This window comes from Pieris napi, chromosome 8, assembly GCF_905475465.1.
Source record: "Pieris napi chromosome 8, ilPieNapi1.2, whole genome shotgun sequence".
In the NCBI taxonomy this organism is placed as follows: Eukaryota; Metazoa; Arthropoda; class Insecta; order Lepidoptera; family Pieridae; genus Pieris; species Pieris napi.
This window is the reverse complement of record NC_062241.1, coordinates 7,596,822-7,619,045: the sequence shown is the minus strand read 5'-3', so window position 1 is coordinate 7,619,045 and position 22,224 is coordinate 7,596,822. Positions and strand designations below refer to the sequence as shown.

Below are 22,224 nucleotides of genomic sequence, written 5' to 3'. Positions count from 1 at the left end.
CTATATCCTGCTATATTTATTAAACTCTATTTATGATTTATACTACTCTGTTTGGCTTAAAGGTCTCGTTACCAGGCCATAAAATTAAAAAAAAACTACTATTGTTATTCAGATTTATATTTTTTAACTAGTATATCGGCCTTCTAGTCTGTGGTAATTAATAGCCTATAATGATCCGTTGCCAGGCTATAAAATCTTTTAAAAAGAACCATAAAAATAAATCGTGATTGTGTTTATAAGTTATAATCAGGTTTAATATATAAATTATGTTTTGCTATAGATTTTCTATAAATTGTAACATATAATTGTGATTTTACACCTGAAAATATGAATGAGCACAGCAAGAAGACATTAACTTTCAATAAATCAACTGTATGTTTTCTCCTCATTTTTATGTTTACTGTACTATGTATATATTATTAGTAATCTCAAGATTACTATTATTGTTGCAGTTATTTAGTTTAAAGGCAGAACTTCTTAAAAAGCAAGAAGAGGTTTTAGAAAAGAAGAATCTACCAAAGCACAGGTTGGAAAACTATAAACCTGTAAAAGTTTTAGATAAAAATAAACATGAGTCTAACAATCCTCAGACTTTAAAAAGTAAACTGAAGGCTATTGATACTGATGAATTAGAAGCACAAAGAAAATCCAAGTAAGTTTTAATTTAATCAAATTTAATTGAATAATGTTTATTATAGTTAATTATGATTATCGTCAATATTTTAAAAACAATATAAACAGTATTACAGGTATGTTTTGAAAGTCCTGTAATGCTTTCAAAACATACCTGTAATAATTTTATCAAAATGAACCTTAAAATAGAAATTTAAGTCATTTACCAATTTCATTTATGGGTTATAATAAATCAATATACATTCTTGTGAATTTTAGTTTATATTTCAAGCTATTTTATGCTGGAGATCATTGTCATTTTATAATAGGAATGGGTCTGTGAACATGGACGGTGAACTGACAAACCAAATCCAAATTTTTCATGTTGGTTATGAACTTTATTAATTGGTTACTTATGAATGTCAATATTTAAAAAAGTTCATTATATAAATTTAATCGAAATCTCGAATCAAGCGCTTAGAGAGTGGGCGAAGAGAACTAGCCAGAAATTCCCCACCACTCATTTTAATCTGCCAGAAAGCAAGAAGGATTATTATATATTGCATTAACATATAAGCCATTAAAATAATGTATTTCCCTCCAGATCAGCACTGGAGAAGAAAGCTGAACTTTATGAACATTTGACTGATAATGCTGGGCATTCTGAGTTGGCAGCACGATTCCTTGTGGATTTTAAAGAGAAGAAACAGCAAGGGATTACAAAGCCAGACGTTGAGCTGACTGAAGTTCAATTAGTTGAAAAGGAAGAGAAAGAAGATGGTGACTGGTAAATTAAAGTTTTTTTTATACATTTTCAGGAAAAGTTGTAAAATAAATGCGGAACGTTTGATTAGCAACATTGCCTGTCCGTGCATGGATGTTCAGCCACCAAGTTACAAAACAAGCTTCTTGTCATGATTTTTGTTTCCAGGATTGAGTTTACTGACTGTTTGGGAAGAACTAGAAAATGTCTGAAATCAGACTTGGATTTTTACAAAAAACGTGATAAAGAACTGATGAAAAGAATGCCTGGATTCGAAGAGGATGAAAGTGATATGGTAAAAGCTATATACATACATATATACCTTTGAAGTTATGCTATAGTAATTTATTTATTCAGAAAACTGAATAATAAATAAAACCTTACTAGCACTGTTTTATCTCAGACATAACATTGCAATTAGATTGTTCCAGTTTTTATGAATATGTAAATCTTTGTTTGGATTATAAACACACATATGGTAACCTGATCTCTAAGGCAGTGTCATGTAAGGCCACTGTCACATTTTTTTGATTTATACATCTGGATTCCTAATACCTACTTACACAAATAAACAATCTTACCATTTGTAACCAGAATCCCATAGCAAGATTTAAAAACTCTGTGTATAATTTGTGTCAATCAATAATTGTAACACCCAATTATGTCACCTGTGAATTTAAAATGTACCTTAGTCATTTAGACACTATGTTTAATGCAATATTAGCTTAGAGGATTTGGAGGCAATTTTGATTTACATGCGATTTATGCAATCACTTGATATGCATTGCGCTTGTCACCTCAAAATAGAAAACCTTTGGAGTAAGTACATACATAAATGTTTTTTTTTTGTTTAAATCAAATCGCATACATCTCACAGACTGAAAAAAAAGCAGAGCATCCATTCCTGGTGCAGAAGACCAAAGATTACCTTCAATCTCTAAGGCAGAAATGGGAAGAGAAAGAGAAAGAATTACTGGCTAAGGACGAAGATATTCATTATCAGGATATCTTATTTGACGGTGGGAACAATTATCAATTTTTATATGACTTGTAATTGGTTATAAGTTTGCTTTTCTTAAATTTGTTTGTTCACTCTAATCATGTTTCTTCTGGGATAATATTTAAGAAAAAAATCTGAATCTTATTTATTTTCATAAAGTGAATATTTCCTTTCATTTTAATTAAATGTAAGTAAAATAATAAAAATATACATTTATTCCTTAAACCTTTCAGAGGCAAGAATGCATGGTGTTGGATACTATGCATTCAGTACAGATGAGTCTGAACGAAAAAAGCAAATAGAGCAACTGATGAAGGAAAGAGAGGAGACCCTCAAGGCCCAAAAGCAAGCTGAAGAGTTGAGGAAGAAAAGAGACGAGTTAGTTGCTGCTAGAGTTGCAGCTGCCAAGGCGAGGCAGAGAATGAGATTAGGACTTCCACCCGAAGACCCTGAAGGTAAGGTTTAAGAGTCTACAGTCATTACAATGTTAAGTGATTACCTGTTAATGACATTAGCTCACGCTTTGTCACGTGACCGTTTTCGTACTAATTCGTTTGGAGTTAGTGGGTCACGCCTGTCGAAAATTTACTTTGTCCTAAGCCCTAGTATTTCTTATTGCGTAATTAGACTATGGCAGAGCTATTTAGATTTCCGCAAGCTTTTCTACTCTCGAAAATTTAGGTTAGCTCAAATACGATTTATTAGGAAAATATAACTGTTGTAGTTAAAGATATAATTGTAAGGTTCGAATGACTTACGACTTATTAGCTATTTAAGCATGTAATTGAAACCGAAAGTCGCTATTTACAGATTCAGTTTAATCAGTGTGTAAACAAATTAATAAAATTAGTTATTAGAACCTTGGAAGGAAGGCGAATTTTAGTGAAATAATGGGTTTTAAGAAGACACATAGATAGCTTTCCAAAATTGAAAAGTGTGGCGGAATTCGGAGTAGCCTTGCTGGTTTAATCCATTTACATTAATGCTTTGTGCTACGTTCCGTTAAAACAGAATTATCAGCAAGTAAAGTTGTCCAAATTTGATGTTCTTGTTTAGAAAAATGAATGTGAGAAAAATGTGTGTTACGATGAGTAGAAGTCAAATCATTTCAACTTTGCAAATTAATTATAGTGGCAACCATGTCTTAAATTCTTAAAAGGCCGACAACGCACTTGCGAGCCCTCTAGCATTGAGAGTGTCCATGGGCGGCGGTATCACTTAACATTCGGTGAGCCTCCTGCCCGTTTAGCCCTGTTCTATAAAAAAATGTCTATTTTCATTAAGATCACATATTTTGATTTATCCCATGATCATAATTCATAACTTTGATATTGCAGATAAACAGAACGAATTTAGAAAATGTCTAATTGAATTCTTAAACGAAAAGAAAACTGAAGCAGATAATAAAGCGAATGAAGAAGAAAAAAGATTAAAAGAAGAACGTGAGAAAGAACGACAAAAAGAACGAGACGCCTATATCCGCGAATGGGACTTGGGTAAAGAAGGCGTAGATGATAAAGCTACGAAATTTAGAGTAATGACACAAGAAGAATATGTTGACAAGCAGAGAGCTAAGCGAATCAATGAGTTTGCTCCACTTGAAGCATCTACATCTCGTAGATCTAAATTTTCATTTGATACTCAAGGAAGTAAAGTAGATACACAAACCAATATAAAAGAATGTGATTCAACTAAAAAGAAGACTTGGGCAGATGTTCGACAAGAAGTCAGACCACTCACTCCTCCTCCACATGAGATTAGCGATTTAAATCAAAAAGGTCTATATTTTTCATCAAAGAAATCAGAAAATTCAGTAAAATATAAGAATTTTGTTAAAAGTGGGGACCCAATTCCGATACAGAACGAATTGAGTGATGAAGAAGACAATGTGAGAAGACATGATAAACGTCATATTGAATGTCACTCGGAGATAGCGCCACCACCAACATACGACTATTATGGTCCTGTGCCCAAAATCTCGAAATATCCAAAACCTTTTGAATCCGATATAAGAGAATCATTTGCCCAAGGCACTAAAAGTCTAGAAACTAAGTCAACTGGTATACATTTACCTAAACATTATGACTTCACATTCGATTAATTGTAAATTAATAAATGAAACAAATATATTTTTATGCAATTTTATTCTCACAAATACATAAGCAAAAACATTAATATATACCTGCCTAGTCTAATATCACAACACGATGCTTTTTTGAATTGATAGAAGGTGAGATCATTATTGACTACAAAAGCATTAAACTTAAAAAGGGTGTCTACAACTTTGCACATAGTAAAAATATCAATGAATAAATATTAAAGTAGACGCCGCTAGCCGAGTTTTCACGCGGCGTGGGTTGCTCTGTACCTAACGCGGCGTCCGTTGTTGTGACATCATCGTCGCTAACTGTACTTTCAACCTCTTCATTTTCACTCGGAGTATCAGAATTTTCGCTCTGCAATGCTTCGGCTGTTGGCAACTTTTCACTAGTTTTAATCAGATTTTCTGCATGTTTCTTACTTTCAGATATTTTTACTACTGTGGATTCTAAAATATAAGGCGTACTTACAGCTACGGAAATATTCTGTTCTTCTGCAGTGTTCTCTTCACTCGTGCCAGTTATACTAGTAACTTGTCCATTTTCCTGATGAGTGACTCTTGATGTACTAAATGTTGGCATAAATTTATCACTGTCATTTTCGTTCACCCCGGGCTCTGTAACTGTTTTGTTTACATTATCGGGATCGACCATCGCAGCGTTCTTGTCTTCAGTTTGTACAGAGCGTACTAAAGGTTCCTTTATACTCTTTTTTGTTCTTCTTTTAAGATCCTTTTGAGTTGTAGCGATAAGTTCGGCGAAAGACGATTCCTCTCGATCTGAGTTTTGTCCATTGCAGAGATTTCCCTTGCATGGGCATGTCATTTTCCATGTTCTCGTGGTATTACAGAAATCTAGATAGCACTCATCTTGATAGATTTTGACGCAGTATCTGGATTCAACGTAAGCTGGAAAATTTAAGTTTTGGAAAGTTAGTACATCGGAATTTATCAATATTGATAAAAAATCATCAGGTAAAACAAAAAGTTTTAGTATATGTACCTATATACTTTAAAAATTTATATATCAATGCAACTAAATTTCCTAGCTTAAATATGACACCAATAGTAATAATAATCAAACTAATAGTAATACAATCTCCATCTAATTGTAGAAGAATAAACCAAAATTTTATAAAAGCAAGATGTGTTACATAAATAGTAACAACAGTGACTAAATTAAGTCTTACGCGGTGCAGTGGCGACGATGGCACAATGCGGGAAGCCTGCATCGCACGTTGTCACGTGAGCTTTGGGAGCGTCGCAAGGTGGCGCTCTTCTACTGCGGTGGACCTGTTCCGCTAGAGGGCCGCACCAGTAGCATTCATTCTCCGCGGCAACACCTACAAAAAAGTACATTTTAGTATTTGGTGCATGTAGGCGTTGTAGCTAATAATCGACGTCAATTTTAAAATTGATGATTTTTTAAATTGGGGAAATGCCGCCTTCAGTTATATGGAGGCCACCTTATGAAAATAAATTTGGCTTAATGTTTACTTCCACAAATGTTGTGAGATCGATCTAAAGGTAGAAAGAAAAAAGTTCAAAGAAAAAAAAAAAGAGAAAAGTTCTCTAAAATGTAAATCAATTGTAATAAAGAATATTTTTTCCTATGGTCAACACCCTGTATAGTCTAAAGAACTGTTAATACTCCGCAGAGTCTAGAGAAATATATTTATAAAAAGTTTTACGAAGCACCTCAAGTTTTATAACGCTCTGAGAGGGCTTTTACACTCAGATTCAGAGTCGACGCTAAGAATGATATTTATAGTAAACTGCATAACGCAAATCCACAGCAGTCATTTGATAATAAGATAGACGATATCCACGATTATCCAGCTTATGCAAGAACAATTGTTGAATTCAATATTATAGGTGATCAACTAGCTTCTAAACCCGACTTTATAGACCTTAATGTTTATCATGTTACCCGCTTTATGTAAAATTTTATTCAAATCGATTTTGAGCGAAATAACGACAGAATTATAATTTGAACTTCCTAACGTATTTGTTACGAAAATGATACTTAAATTTTTACTGTAAAAAATGGGCGGCGCAGACAAAATATATACTTTCAAACACTTATATTCTTTATAACAATGGAAGATGACAAATGCGAAAAAGATGCCATTTTTTTTTTTAAATTTGTCTTTGTTGTATATTAAACATTAGGTGGGTGGTGAGTAAGTTCATACCTTCTTTAAAACATTATTATTGAGCGATTGATCAATGACCGACACATTTGTCTGACCGTTGCATTCCTATCATCATTTTTTTAAAGAATGTAGTTGGTCAGCCTGTTATATTATGTAAAAAAAATTAAATTAATAGATACATTATACTCTTTAATACGCAGGGACAATATCTTTTATTATATCTACGCATATAAATAAGAAGCTAAATAATTTTGAAAAATATGTCGCTTTTTCGTGATGCTGCTAGTCGTAACTGGCAAGCAATTAGTAAGCATTAAAGATTGAAAACGCCGTAAAATACATTCTATTTCGAGATTACTCGAAACGTACGTTGGAATAAGTTTGTCGTGTAAATGTTTTATTGAGCGTGTAACTACAAATAGCAAACTAAAAGCAATTTACAAGTCGTAAAATTCTCTGTCTTTGTTAGGCATGGAACACAAAAAGTATTTGTTATTTTAAATGCCTGAAGTGAGTTTGTATACTTCCGTAACGAAGTCAAGTAATGATCCGATATCTCTTTAGGTACTATAATATATAAGAAACAAATCTTTATTATTATCTATTTCAGAATAAATTAAATGGTAAATATGTTGAAAGGAGCTTTTTGTAATCATTTTATTATATGCATAACCACGATGGGTTGGGCAGAGCTAATTGATAGTTCTTTTGTGTTTCAAACAACGTATCGATTGTTGGCTGGCAAACCAATTACACATGTTAGTTGCCTTGGGAAAACAACAGATTGTTTCATGGCCTCATAAAAAATACGAAGTTAACAATTATATAAATATTTTTTCCATCAACATATATTAATGAAGTGCGATGCGACTTCGATACATCAAAAAAGAAAAAATAAAGTTCGATATTTAGGATATACAAAAAAAAAATGCTTTTTAAATAATCAAAGGTCAGATAATTGTAACAATATGTTATTATTAAAGGTATACTTATATTATAGATATTTTTTATTCCTCACAAAGTTACAACATGCAAGACCAGTGAAATGAATTAAAATTTATAAAATGCGCTCGATTCGAGGAAAAATAATAATAGAAAATGTGTGGCCTTCAATTTTTTGAAATATTTATATATTTACGAAACTATAAAAACTACTGTTAACTTTACAATCAATTTAAGTCAGCAAACATTAATCAAATTTTAATAAAACACAAACCTCGAAAATAAACTAAACTAAGCTAAACAAACAACGTTATAACGTTGCCAAAGCTTTGTTTTAGAATTGAAGTATTCGTATGGAACAAAATAGAACCGAAATTATTTTATCTGCAAAAGTTCTACAGCCAACGATTATTTATTTATTTCTCGAGTACTCACCACTTAACAAAATGAACGCGGCAACGCTCAGCAAAATTGTTGATGTTGAAAACTTTCTTTCCGCCATCTGCGGCCAAGAAACATGAAAAATAGATACCAATACCACTTTACCAATTCAAACAAACATTTTAAAGTAAAAAATACCTTTTATTCAATTAATTTTATCCTCAGGCTTCATCAAAAACCTTATAAACCAAAGATCATGTAAATTCGTGCGCGCGTTCCGAGTCTACGCGCTAACTGCAAGGTTCGTAGCGCGTAGCTGTGACGTGAACATATGTCTACGGTGACACTTTATTCTGAGTCAACACGACGATTAATGAATGTGAAAACAGGGTGATCATTTATTTATGGTAGTACATACTTCTATAGCACTTAATTTTAATCAATACTCCTAAGAAGCATTTTTAATAAATATTGGTTGTTAACATTTGTATTAATACAATATATACCTAGTATAGTATTGTCCCCATACTACTTAATTTTTTGTGTAAACGTAAGATGACTGATATTAACCGTAACTGTATGAAATATATTACGACAATTTAATCTTCTCAATTTGATAAATAGATTCGACGAGTTGGAAGCTTACTAAGAACTACATTTTTTTTACAATTCAAAATCACAATTATAATTTTAAAATTGAGTAAGTTTTTAATCTATCTTCAAATATATAGTTTTGGCGATTTTAGTCAGAAGTTAAACTAATAAAAAAATATTAAACAAAAACCTATTCAAAAGTTTTGATTAAATTCATATCCATTTTAACTTTAAAATGTTTGTAGGCAAACTGGAAGTAATTGGATTTTGGGTTAGATGAGCAGCTGAATTCTTGTATGTATTAGGTATTTGGGTAGATATTGTGGTCGTGTGGCAGGCATTGTGAGCGATGTAGGTCATCTGTGCATCGCCGTGTGAGCCTGCAATGCGGTGTCTGCACTACAATCACTAATAGCTTGTGTAAAAAACATCACTGACATTGACATTCCTTTTTAAAGTTACCTCCGTGATGTATATGATATTGACATATGATTCATGTTACTAGTTTTATTTTATCGTTATGATACTATCTATACATTTCAAATAATTATAATGCCTTTGATGGATGTTAGTCACAAACTACTTTAGGAAGCTTAATAAAAACTATTACCTCGACTTGATATTATCTATCTTTCCATCGCTCTCTTTATTACGTTGTCACAACCATGGTCATAGTCTCTAGAATTGTTAAAGAAATTTCAATGTTAGGTAGAGACCGTTTATCGATTGAATACAAAGGTAACAGAAAAACACGAAATAAATTTTCAAACAAATAGGTCAACATTTATATCAATTTAAATTGCTTCATGTACCAGTGACAAAGAAAAATTAAATAGGGAACGCGGTGAGTTCGTAAAATTTCGAAATATGTACGGTTTACGGTGCTCTTGGAATATTTATGCAGAGGTGGGGTGAAGTGGTCTTTCGTCTTCATTAAGGGGCTTCCTGCTAGTGTTGTGAGAATCAGAATAAATGACACTATTTGTATAGATTTGCAATTTGAATCCTTTTTATATCTACCGTTATATATATTTCTATGTAGCTCCGTTTAATATTTAAATGCAGAGGGCAGGCAACTTAAACTTATTGTTTTTATTATTCCTGAATCACGGAATACCCAGTTTTATATTTTGGTTTAAAATCAGTTTCATCTAATAAACAAAGTGTATATATGTCAAATAGTCTATGAAATAATAAGATTCACTTCAGGTTTAGGTAAGTAGGCTTATGACCTCCATTTTACTATTTTAATTATACCTAATAATTTATGGAAAAACAATTTTGTTTGGTGTAAAGTGTATTAGGGGTGTTCAATAGTTATTATTCAATAGTTCAGATCGTCGAGTGTATGCATAGAATGTTTCATGGGTTTTTATGTTTAGCTTTTTAATAATAATATACTAACACTACTCCGTAAGTTTATACTAACATAATGATGGATTATTTTATCTGAACAAATAAAATAATAAATAATCATGCGATACATTATCCTTGGAAAGAAAAACAGAATTGTGTCAGGCATTGGGAACGTTCAATATCATATAATAATAATCAAATTATTAAAGCTAATATGAATAATGTGTTTCCTTGTTGTTGAAGAGCATAAATAATAATAATAAGTTAAGGGCTCACTTAAGAAATTTATTATAATAAACTTTTCATAGCGAAAAAACTTCATAAGCTATTTGAAATAATGTCAAAGCACATTATGTATGAGCGTGCATCACGTATGTTTATAGCCCCGGTGGAGCGTGCCGCGTCTTTTATAGTAGATATACGTGTTATCAATACACTGTTACACCAAACCGGCACTTTATATTTTAAATTAAGTTTGCAGTAAGATGCTACATACTTTCTATCTTGTGAATAACTTACAAGTTGTACTTGTATGAAAACAAAATTGTCGCCAAATAATTACAGAATATAGTTAAATTATTACATATCTATATTGTATCACGTTTGCATTTTAAATTACACCGTGTTATTAATACATACTTTTTATTATTTTGTTGAGAGTAATGCATAACTTTTGATACAGCCGATCGCTACATTTGATTATACTCAATTCTCTTTGGCTTTGTAATAATGCTTGGTTAGAAGCCCTTCTTATCCTGGCAGGGCCAACTCTGCGCTGCGCAAGAAGAAAGTCCTTTGGCTAAGTGAGTGTCTATGGTCGGCGGTATCGCTTAACATCAGGTTCGCTTCTTACCCGTTTGCCCCCTGTTATATAAAAATAATTAATACGAAGTACCCTCCGTTTAATATTCGAAATAAATTTTTCAAGAAACTAATGCATCTTTTTATAATTTGAACTAAATGTAACATTCAAACATTTCTCATTTTCGTTTAAAATATTAATCTGTTTCACACGTGAATTTGCTCAATGTGAGGTACATTAGTAGCGTAGGTACATATTTATGTAAAGCATCTAGTTGTATAAATTATTAAATTATATACGTTTTAATAATAGGTATCTATGGAAGAGTTTTAAGTATTTGCTTTTGGTAATCAAAGGTTGACTTACCTTATGAAGAAAATCACCGAAGTGGTTAGAATAATCATATTTCACGCTTGCCAAAGCATATAAAATACTTTATACATACCAATGCAACAATGTAAATCGAATACGGAGACGTAAGATAAATTATATTAAATATAATTTGATTATGATTATAATGGACATATGTATATTGCGCGTGGCCGTGAACTTATCTCGCTCGAGTGGCCATTATGTTTTATTGTAGTGCCCCACTTCCCTCCCTACATGCTGTCGTCATGCTAAAAATAAACATATTTCACACAGTAAAACAGAGTTTACTAATGAATAAAGGGTTGTACAAAAATACATTCAGAAAAAAGTAGTTAGAGTGGGTGAGAAATTTTTCAAGACTAATAACACTTAGCACGAGTAAACTTTGGCTATAAAATATCGAACGTCCCCAACCAGCTGAAACTTAGATGATAAAAGTGCAACATTAAATATTGCTCTAAGCTTCCGGAGTTTAATAGCTCTTTGCCTAACTGAATTTTATCTGGCAGTACGTAAATAACAAGGGATCAAAAATTAAATACCAAAACAATTAAATACCTACTTGTTCACCTTTTTTAAATCTATTGGCCTTTTATTTACGCGATTATTGCTTGCCATAAATACTGAAAGAAAAAAAATTCTATTGAAATAACATTTATTACTTTTACAGTGTGTTAGTTTAATACATAAATATAAAACAATTCAAAATATAAAAGCTTATTCGAAGTGGTCTCCATGGCTTCAATACAGTCCTTTAAACATTGAGGCCAGTAATCAATAGAAGCACGCACTCTTTCCATGGGAAAATTCTTCACTCGTACGGATTGATTTAGGGACTGAAAATTATCATGGCGTTTAGAGCAAGCCGTACTCTCTAAAACTGTCCATAATTCATAATCCAGCGGATTAACATCGGGACTAGAAGACGATCATTCTTGGTTATTGAGCATGGTATTGTTAAGGGGTTTCACTACCTTCTCAAGAATGGTATCTTGATACACTTGTGCCGGTGTTTTGATACCATTTTCACAAAATTATGGCTCAGTCTCTCCTTCATAGCTAATACCCCACCAAACCATCACTGAAGTCGGATCATATAAAAATGACAGATTTCAAATTCAAATGTAATATTTTATTAATTTTAAATTTTAACAAAACAAACAACAACAAACAAACGTCAAACAAAAAAACAAGATTGGTATTTTGTTATATTTCCCAACATACGTTAGGTTCCTCATACTAGGCACTCTTTCATTAACTTTGTTCCCATTTGGTCCATTAGTATAGAATTAAAATATGTACTAGTGCAATACAATAACTGCAGGATGCAATATGCAGTAAGCGCAGGACGTCCGGCTGGAGTGGACCAGCGACCTTGTCAACTTGTTCTATTCCTATACATATTTTTCTACACGAGCTCAGAATACGGTTTTGTATATAAATTATAAGTACATTTTATAATATTGAGTTGGAGAATAAAATAATTTAATATTATTAAAATTAAAATCAAAACAAATTTAAAAAGTGTGGTCCCTGTGGCAGTGTACCTTTAACGCTGGCAGCATTTCCTCGCTGTTTTGCGATACTTATTCGTTGAGCCAAACACTGGCTCCCTTTTGGACCCTGAATCACTTCGCATTGCCATCACCCTCCGCTTAGAAAAGCCCTTCTGTACTCCCCATAAGTGTCCCTGTGGCTTTGAAGTAAGTAGCCTTGGACACCATGGCCATTGCCAAAAGTGTGCAGGTCGTTTTTCTCGCCATGCCGCGCTCAACGACATAATACGCCGCATTGCCTCCGTCAATGTTGCAGCAATTTTGGAGCCAACGGGCATCGCAAGAGACGATGGCAAGCGGCCGGATGGAATGTCGTTGATCCCTTGGAAAATGGGACGGGCTTTAGTATTGGATGCTACTTGTGTGGACACGTTTGCCCCGTCTCACCTCCTTCGGACAAGCAAAGAAGCTGGAGCGGCCGCAGACTAGGCAGAAAATAATAAACGGCACATATATAAGTCTTTCCTCCAACTTCAATTTTGTTCCCTATGCAGTAGAGACTGAAAATTGTAATTACTGTATACTTGATTGTAAATAAAATTTAATATTTAGATCAACAATATGATTAGTAGATGAGTCATCATTGCATGTGATGTGATGTGCAGGTTTACACCATCTTACATTTTAGAAGAATGGACTCAGAACCAATATTTATATTAAAAGTCCTCCAGCGTCATTTATGATAATGATATCCTCATATATGGAAATGTTGTCTGTACAACAAAGACAACTAACGTTTCCATAGCGACACTGGAAAGAGCTTCGAATACATATTACGAGTACACATATATTTCGATAATTGTGTACTTCAGACACCTCAACCTAATTTGAATTTAAACATTTTAATAGGTGAAATAATAATAAAAAAACTGGATATCAAACTGATTATTATCATTAATATTCCATAATATAATAAATTATAGAGTTCTTTTAAACTAAATATACCGTTAGAATAATGACCAAAATATTATGTGAATTATGATCGCAATTCACTAATGTCGAATTAATGAGAGCTTCGTTCGTAATTATTAAACCGAGTCGCGTACATTCGAAATAAATGTGAAAATTAATATCTCCATAGCATTAATAATGTTCACTAATTAATAACTGAACAGTGGCACAAAAAATATATTTTGGGACTCATTGTTAAATACAAATAAGTTACATTAATGTAATAAAATTAATCTACTATTTTGGGGAACGTTGATACAGAGATTCTATGCGTACAATCAGTCATTAACAGATGATTTATTTTTTAAATATATGTATTATTATTAATTACTTTTGGCGATTAAAACGTAAACAATTTTTTTTTTAAAGACAATTCACACCAATTTACCTAGTCCCATGCTAAGCTGGTGAAGCTTGTGTTATGGGTACTAGGCAACGGATATACATACATATTATAGATAGATAGACATATTAATACATATTTGAACACCCAAGACCTAAGCACAACACCAAATGCTCATCACATCGATGTTTGTCTCTGCCGGTGATCGAACCCGGGACCCATGGATACCCAGTTAAGGGTACTAACCACTAGACCAATGAGTCGTCGATATTATATATATATTGAATACTATGTGTACACTGTAAGTATAATTCAGGCATAATTCAAATATTAAATTCTAAAATGGCTTTCCTCTTCCATATTAATTTTACATTGATGTTGCAATAAGATTCCTAGAATCACCGCTGAAATATGCGAACTGAAAATACTATAAAGGTACTTATTTTTCTTTTAAAGTTTCCAACGTTTTTCAGAACAAAGACCGCTTTTAACAGAAATTGAAATAAAAAGATATGCTCAAGTTTATATTAGTTTACATCGAATACAGTTTTTGTTATCCATTGTGGCTACATACTTTTACCATTAAGACTTCTTCAAAACATAGAAAATTTTGGAATACTAGAAGATTTAACAAAATTGGTCTATGCCTCTATGTAATTAATTAATATTTGTTATATTAATCGTTATCAGTAAAATAGAAAACATAACTAAATACATATTTTACAAATTCTATTTAAATTGTATAGACTTTTTTTCCTGTCTTTATTCGCTTCAAATTGTATTGTTGTAACTCGTAGGTGTACTGTAACATAATAACATATAACAATAATTTTTGTGTAGTACCTAAGGTATCTTTCTATTGAAACTTGTGATGATTAATTAGTAGACATTGGGTGTCTACTAATTAATCATACCTTACATCTTTTATGTATGAAACATTTTGCTACAATATTCGGACTGACAAGGTGACATATTGGTGAACTTATCCGACAATTAGTGCGAACTTTGCCCGGACAACGTTACAGATCGCTTGTAATACTTGGAATTGTGCCAGATTCCAGCAATTTGTGGAATATTCCATCCTGTTTGGCGGAAAGCGGAGATATTTATGATGAAAACCAATTAAGCGTTGAAGGTTTTAATTAATGTTCACCTATACGAAAATAGGTAATGCAGGAAATGTGAGAAATGAAAAAATTGCTTTCATCCAAAGTAAATACATTTAATTTATGTACAAACTGAAAATTAAGATCAAAGCAGTATCTTAAACTATATTTTCGTTTATTTTAGTCATCGCCATTTTTAAACTTCACATTAATGTTGTTAGTTTAGGGCGGCTGTGGTTCCTCTCTTCCTGGGGGACACCTTGGGCCTTGCCAACATTATGTTGCGCATGAGGTTGGGCGCCCCTCTAAGTAATAATCTTATCTAAATTGCCCTAGATTTCCGGTTAACAATGACAATCTATATACACTCATATAAAAATGAATCCCTATTTCCCTTGGTCACGGCATCACGCGTGGACGGTTGCACCGATTTCGCTAATTCTTTTTTTGATGTGTTATTTATTGTCAGGAAGAAAAAATTCAGAAAATTACGAGGGTGTGTTCTGTCCATCTCTACTGGAGAGCTTTCTATGCCTACTCCTAGGCTAAATCTGGTCCTTGAACACGTACTTTACTAATTAATATGTTTATTATTTATATAAAGCAGTAATTGATATAAAATATGTGTTTATTTTTTAAATGAGTAAAATTTCATCATTTACAAATTTAAATTCATTATTAAATATTGAATATATAGCAATATTCAATATAGGTAAACGTTAGGTTTTTTAAGTTGAGCAGCATTTAAATATTCAATGGTTAAAAATTAATATAATTCAAATTGCAATATAGAGTTGAGAGTGTATCAAAACAAAAAAATAGCATGGTAAGTAAGTAAGTTTTATAGCAATCTGCATAAGAGAATGTCTCATAAAACCCGAGTCTCTAAATAAAGCCCTATATAATACAGTCTACAAAATTTACAAAGCGGTTCGGGCTTCATAAATCTATACTCAATATTCAGAACAATAACCTCAGTAATTTGAAACTGCATTACATAATATAAAACTTAGTTTGCCCTGTGACCTAAATTAAGTGTGCATGGCTTGGTTGTTGCCTTAATGCAACTAAGTTGTCGAGTTTCTACAGGGTAAATAAAACTTAGAACATGTATGCTGTATATCCCCTGTCTAGAGAGGGGGTGTGTTTTTGAGGCTCTCGGACAATTATTTGTTACATTTGATACGATCGCTGAGCAGTGTTGGCCTAGTGGCTTTAGCGTGCGATTTTCATCCCTGAGGTCGTTGGTTCGATCCCCGGCTGTGCATCAATGCACTTTCTTTCAATGTGCGCATTTTACATTCGCTCGTACGGTGAAGGAAGGTGAAGGAAAACATCATGAAAAGAACATACAGAAATCTGAGGCCCAGATCTAAAAAGGCTTTTTTAGGATTTATAGGTTAGGATTTTTTTATTTTTTTCATACGCAAGCATTTTGTGGCTTCGACCCAAATCATTTATAGTTTCGTAAAAAATATTGCAGATTTAAATGTCTAAATGATATGCTTAAATGAATAAAGATTGATGTCTTAGACATACATACATAAAATGTACTCAATTTGAAATGTATGATATAATATTTACTCACTAATAGAAATAATATCTTCATGTCAAAGCACACGTACCCTCATCACTGAGATGAAATGAAGTCAAATATACTATAGTCAAGTAAAATATAATATTTATCATGTAGTTACCCTTTGAGGAACTAAACAAGTTAACTTTGTGTGTATCGTTACATATAAAGAGCAACTACACTTAACTATATTATGACTTTTTATGACGAAGTACTTGTCATCTAGTGTTTTAACTTTAACTAAACGTTGTATTTAACATAGTTTCACAGTAGGAAAAATACAAGATTTACATCATTGAGTGCTCACTGAGTCATTTTATTTTTATAGATTAGTTATTTATGTACTAATTTCACTCGTATAGAGTAAACTGGAAGCTTAACATGATATTTCTTAGTTTTTTTTACTTCGTAAGATCGATACTGCACCAAAACTGACCTAACCTGGCACCAATATCGACGATCATTTGCTATTCGTTTGTCTTTAGTCATTTAAATTTCTAACAACAAGCTATTGAAGTCCCTAAAGAATTCATATTGCTCCGAGCTAGGGGATCAGATAGAAAATACCGTAGATCTCTTCAAGGGTTTATTTTTAAATTAATCTACGAGGAATTTGTGTACACTAAAAAATCCACAAATTACGCGCAGAAATACTCTAATTGCCACTCACAAAATACGGTCACTAGTTACTTAAATTACACGCACTTCACACAGTACTTTATCACTTGTCTTCACTATTCGCACTTTATTACTTCAATGTTAATCTCTCGGAATCGCACTCGAAACTGAATTAATTGGTCGCGTTTCGGCTCGCTTATATATGCCTGGGATAATCTTGAATGATGTTCGAGAAGTCTCTTGGCAGGATTGCGACTGAGTAGCGATTGCACAATTCTAGAACGTCCGTACTCTTTATCTCTTTCGCACATTGCTCCGTCCTTGTCGTACGGCGTTCTAGAATGTTCAGTCAGACTTCAAGAAGGTTCCGATCTTCCCCCTCTCTCGCGTATCATTCCATCCTTGTCACACACCTAGAGAATTTAGTCTAGATTATTCCTTAATAAAAGGGGTATAACTAGTCCTGAAAACGCCTGAAAACGAGTTTCCTGAAAAGTTTACCACCCAACTACACTTGTTCTGAAACTGTCTCAAAAAACGTTTCAGCCTCCTGAACATTATGCAAATTTCAATTTTCTGATATGTGATAGAGCCTCTCCTGAAACGGCCATAAATCATATTTTAGCTTACTGAAAACGTCCCTAACTTGTGGAAAACTCGAGAAACATTTCACTCAACCCGTTTTCGTAACAATATAACAAAACTATATGGGGCAATATAACAATACTATATTCCTATGATGAAATGATAAGACTAGATGTTGCTCAAGCATACGATTTGGCTTCCCATTCGGTTTAATTTATTGTCGTTGTATACTTGTATGGAATAAATATAAATATGCAGTGGCCTAATGCCTAAAAAAGAGTCAAGTTTGTACATAGAGTTAAATAACTTGTTACTAACAGACTAGATTAAAATAATAATTTAAACAATATTATAATAAACAATGTTTATTTAAATTATACGTTGAGGTATTTGTTCAGTCCCCTTCTTATTAGAAGTTAAAATATTCTGACGTAATGTCCTTGATGTCAGGTAAAATTAATTCGTAGCACCTTTTAACTGAGAGCCGAGGCTCCCGAGGGGAGAAATTTATACGGCACATTACATATTCGCAAAAGGTCTTGAACAAATAAAACGTGAAGATCGATGTCGTAGCCAAATATAAATAGACACTTTTTCTATATACTTTTAAGATCGAAATTTAGAAATCCTTGAGAATTGTTTATGGCAATTTTCTTATAAATAGCACGAAAGATAAACAAATATGGCTTCCTAGAATTCAGCTCAATAAATTATTAATTTGTTATAAATTACGAACAGCGAACGAACGAATAAGCGAAACGGATGCTTTATTATATATATTCAATATTTAGCTGACTTAACGCGACTAAAATACTGTTTACCTGTAACTGTGCTTGTTTTTGATGTAAATATAATACTTAAATAGTGTTGGCCTAGTGGCTTCAGCGTGCGACTCTCATCCCTGAGGTCGTAGGTTCAATCCCCGGCTGTGCACCAATGGACTTTCTTTCTATGTACGCATTTAACATTCGCTCGAATGGTGAAGGAAAACATCGTGAGGAAACCGGCTTGCCTTAGACCCTAAAAGCTAACGGCGTGTGTCACGCACAGAAGGCTGATCACCTACTTGCCTATTAGATTACCTTAGAAAAAAAATTGTTATTATAATATTTAAGTATTATAAAAATAAAATAAATCAATGTCGCTACAACCTTTTTAGGTCTGGGCCTCGGATTTCTGTATCTGTTTCATAATCATTTCGACAGTAAGGCTAATTTGGCCTGAAAGAAGCTTGGTGTGTTCAGCAAGGGAAGACGGTACTTCATTACGGGGCTATCGCTTTCAACTGTATAAAGCGCAAATTCGGAAAACATATCCACATAGAGTACTTTTCTCACCTCTCGGTGGGAGATTTTTTTTAATTTAGTCAGAAAGTCCATCGGTTGCACAGCCGGGGTTCGAATCTACGACCTCAGCGATGCGATCAGCGATACTACTAAAAGGGGCATTGGTATATAGAATATATATACATACATAAATATTATAAAAGAAAACTTGACGCTTTTGTTCCCTATAAAATGTTTTCGTGAGGTATTGTTACAAATTCTTTTATTGTTACAATGAATGTCCTCTATTTCTTTACAGACATTTATCTCTTAACGACAAAGGAATTTATGATATAAAAAATAACACTTTATTACAACTGTGTACACATTTTTTGACCACAAATGTAACTAAAGACAGACAGAGGCAAATCCTACTTCCTAATTTACTATAGTAAATGAGAATGAAAGTATAAATTATGTATTATTATTCAGTATTATAATATTCTTTGTTCAAAGAATCTAACGTTTATAAATTTTTGTAAGGTGTAATTAGGAATTCCCCTCAATATTTATCTACGACAGTAAAATTTGACATTGTTATTAATAAAGGCAAGGAAATGGGTCACATACAGCAGCTATAAATTGAGAGGATGGTAATGTCGAACTAACTACCAACAATGTGTCCTTTATGGGATCGGCACGTGGTACACATTATGTTTGATGACAATATCTGGACATTACCATCATAACAGTAGGTATGATTAATGATGTTCTTATCTGATATTGCTTCTAAGATTAGCGCACAGTTCTTGGTCTTTTGAAATATGTTATTAGATATTGCCTAAGAACTGATATACCAACAAATACTGGTTACGTTGTTTTTATGGCAATAGTTTTAACTTTATGCCAGGTTCAAGTAAAAACATTAAATGGTAAGCAAAAACTTTTGAAGTAAGTCAACCAAGTAGGGAATTCACCTATAACCACATATCGATGACCTGACTCTTGGCAGGCAAATAAATAAATTTCCTATAAAATTGTCTGTCTCTCATTGAAAAGGCTACAATATGATATAGACAACGTTAATACACTACTGAATGTCTCCTATACGTTGACAACCAAGTCTTCGTTGGAGGACTTGCAGGAGCTGGTAACAGTTATGAAAAGCTATTTAAGTGTTAAGAGTATGGAAGTGAACGAAGGAAAAGAAATATCTATGGTATTTGAAATAATTATATTTTGATAGATGGGGAAAAAGTGAAACCACTGAATAAATTCGTGTACCTACTTAGACTGTATGTTACCTCCACATGGAAAGTATAAGGATGATATAGAAAGACGATTTAATACTGAGAATGAGAAAATGGAGCATTGCATTCCTTTATCTTAGCAAATCTTAAACGAGGCTCGACTGGCCGTCCATAGGGGAGTACTTATGCCGACGTTAACATACGGGACTGAATGTTGGGAATGGCAGATAAAGAATGAAAGTAAAATAAATGCCGTGGAAATAAGAGCATTAACAAGTATGTGTGGTGTAACATTGCGTGATAGGGTACGTAATAGTGAGATGCGTGGAAGAGGAGGTAATGACAAGGATACGAAAGGGAATGCTTAGGTGGTTTGGACATGTAGAACGGATAAATGAGAAGCTGTGAACAAGTTATGTATACAAGGCAACCGTGGATGGTGATATCGGGTTGGGCCTTGTCGTAGCTGGACCAAATTCAGGAGGTACTAGAGAAGGGACTAGTAAGCATAGAGGTACCTCTATCTTTGCTCTAGTCTCTGCCTACCCCTTCGGGAAAAAGGGACCAACAATTAATACCCACGCTAAAGTTCTACATTTAAGAAAATGTGGTGCATTTGAATTTTAGAGTTTGCTGCTTAAAAATATTCTTTTAAAATGCATGAAATTTTAAGAAAAAATAAGTTTTAAACGCAAGTTAAAAGTACATTATGCATAAGTGATAACTTTTTAGAACACGAGCGCAGTGCGGTAGAGTGAAACACAAGTTATTCAAGAGCAATTCAGCAAATAGCTCACCTCGAGAGCCTGAATTGTGTATCAAAGTACCTCATCAAATATGTTTTATATTAAAGTCTCTATTAGATTGATCTAGGTCATATGACCATGGCGACTGCTGCTTGTTGGTGTCCTCGCCACTCCCTATATAGGAACTTATCTTATCCCAGCAATCTACAAAAGGTATTTAGTTGCTATATCTTTTATCAAATACCTTTTAATGAATGTGTATTCAAAGAATTTAAGTAAAAATGCGTTTAATATTTAAATGAACAATAATAAATATAAGATGACAAAAGGTTTCATCAGAAAATTTCACGGGCAAAATTAAATAAAATTTGTTTCCCATCTTTTTAATAAAGGTTTTTGATTGTGTGATATTTATTAAAGTCCTACATAATTTGATAGCCCAAAAGTATTTTTTAATAAAGTAAATTTAATAAATACATTTCTCCTATATTTTGAATTGTCATTGTACATTATCTCACTAACTTGTTTGCTTTATCAAATATTGTAGTGTTAAATTTTATTTTGTAATTAAATTAAAATGTTTTTATAGTTTGTTCTCGTTCAAATAAGTATTAAAAAAAAATTACGTTATTTATAGACTAACGCACTCTAATAAAAAGTATATTACACACAGTAAACCTATTTAAAAAGGAAACATATTCTTTATAATTTTTCTGAGTATACATTTCACAACGTGCTAGGTCCACTGTGCGCGATAAAGCTGTCGGTAAACTAATACTGGACAAATCGATCATCCACTCAGACGGTGCACCCCAGCTCCCACGTAGACACGAAAGTCAACATATTATGAAACATTCAAATTAAGTTAATTTATTGCATGTCTGCTTTTTATAACAGAGTATATCTAGAATAAGAGAAAGCGTTTAATTAAAATTTAACTATGTATTATGTAGACAATTTATTAAAGTTGACACATTATGTAATGCAAAAAGAGACTCTCAAGTCTTTGAAAATCAGTTTCAATTTCATAGCGGAGCGTTTTATCTTTTATATATTACATATAAAAAGAGCAGTGTTGGCCTAGTGGCTTCAGCGTGCGACTCTCATACGAGGATATGAGGTGGTAGGTTCGATCCCCGGCTGTGCACCAAT

At 32.9% G+C, this 22,224-nt stretch overlaps 2 protein-coding genes across 2 annotated transcripts; one reads left to right on the top strand and one right to left on the bottom strand.

The window, feature by feature from the left end:
- Positions 1–143: 143 nt before the first annotated feature.
- LOC125052068 (coiled-coil domain-containing protein 174) lies at positions 144–4,504 on the top strand. Its single transcript, XM_047652732.1, has 7 exons — positions 144–372; positions 453–652; positions 1,217–1,399; positions 1,544–1,670; positions 2,253–2,394; positions 2,609–2,830; positions 3,713–4,504. The coding sequence occupies exons 1-7, from the start codon at positions 328–330 to the stop codon at positions 4,474–4,476; spliced, it is 1,683 nt and encodes a 560-aa protein (XP_047508688.1). The 5' UTR covers positions 144–327; the 3' UTR covers positions 4,477–4,504.
- Positions 4,503–8,301, bottom strand: LOC125052069. The gene is made up of 4 exons (XM_047652733.1): positions 8,151–8,301; positions 8,007–8,073; positions 5,664–5,816; positions 4,503–5,382 (listed from the first exon to the last, which is right to left on the bottom strand). The coding sequence occupies exons 2-4, from the start codon at positions 8,071–8,073 to the stop codon at positions 4,652–4,654; spliced, it is 951 nt and encodes a 316-aa protein (XP_047508689.1). The 5' UTR covers positions 8,151–8,301; the 3' UTR covers positions 4,503–4,651.
- Positions 8,302–22,224: the final 13,923 nt, after the last annotated feature.

What these genes read in the sequence shown, in the direction of transcription:
- LOC125052069 (XM_047652733.1), bottom strand. Translation starts at nt 8,073, where the DNA reads ATGGCGGAAAGAAAGTTTTCAACATCAACAATTTTGCTGAGCGTTGCC. An exon ending in CGCGTTCATTTTGTTAAGTG is followed by an intron (nt 5,817 to 8,006) that starts GTGAGTACTCGA and finishes ACTTTTTTGTAG; the next exon opens with GTGTTGCCGCGGAGAATGAA. An exon ending in CATCGTCGCCACTGCACCGC is followed by an intron (nt 5,383 to 5,663) that starts GTAAGACTTAAT and finishes TAAATTTTCCAG; the next exon opens with CTTACGTTGAATCCAGATAC.
- LOC125052068 (XM_047652732.1), top strand. Translation starts at nt 328, where the DNA reads ATGAATGAGCACAGCAAGAAGACATTAACTTTCAATAAATCAACT. An exon ending in AAGAGGATGAAAGTGATATG is followed by an intron (nt 1,671 to 2,252) that starts GTAAAAGCTATA and finishes TACATCTCACAG; the next exon opens with ACTGAAAAAAAAGCAGAGCA. An exon ending in TCCACCCGAAGACCCTGAAG is followed by an intron (nt 2,831 to 3,712) that starts GTAAGGTTTAAG and finishes TTGATATTGCAG; the next exon opens with ATAAACAGAACGAATTTAGA.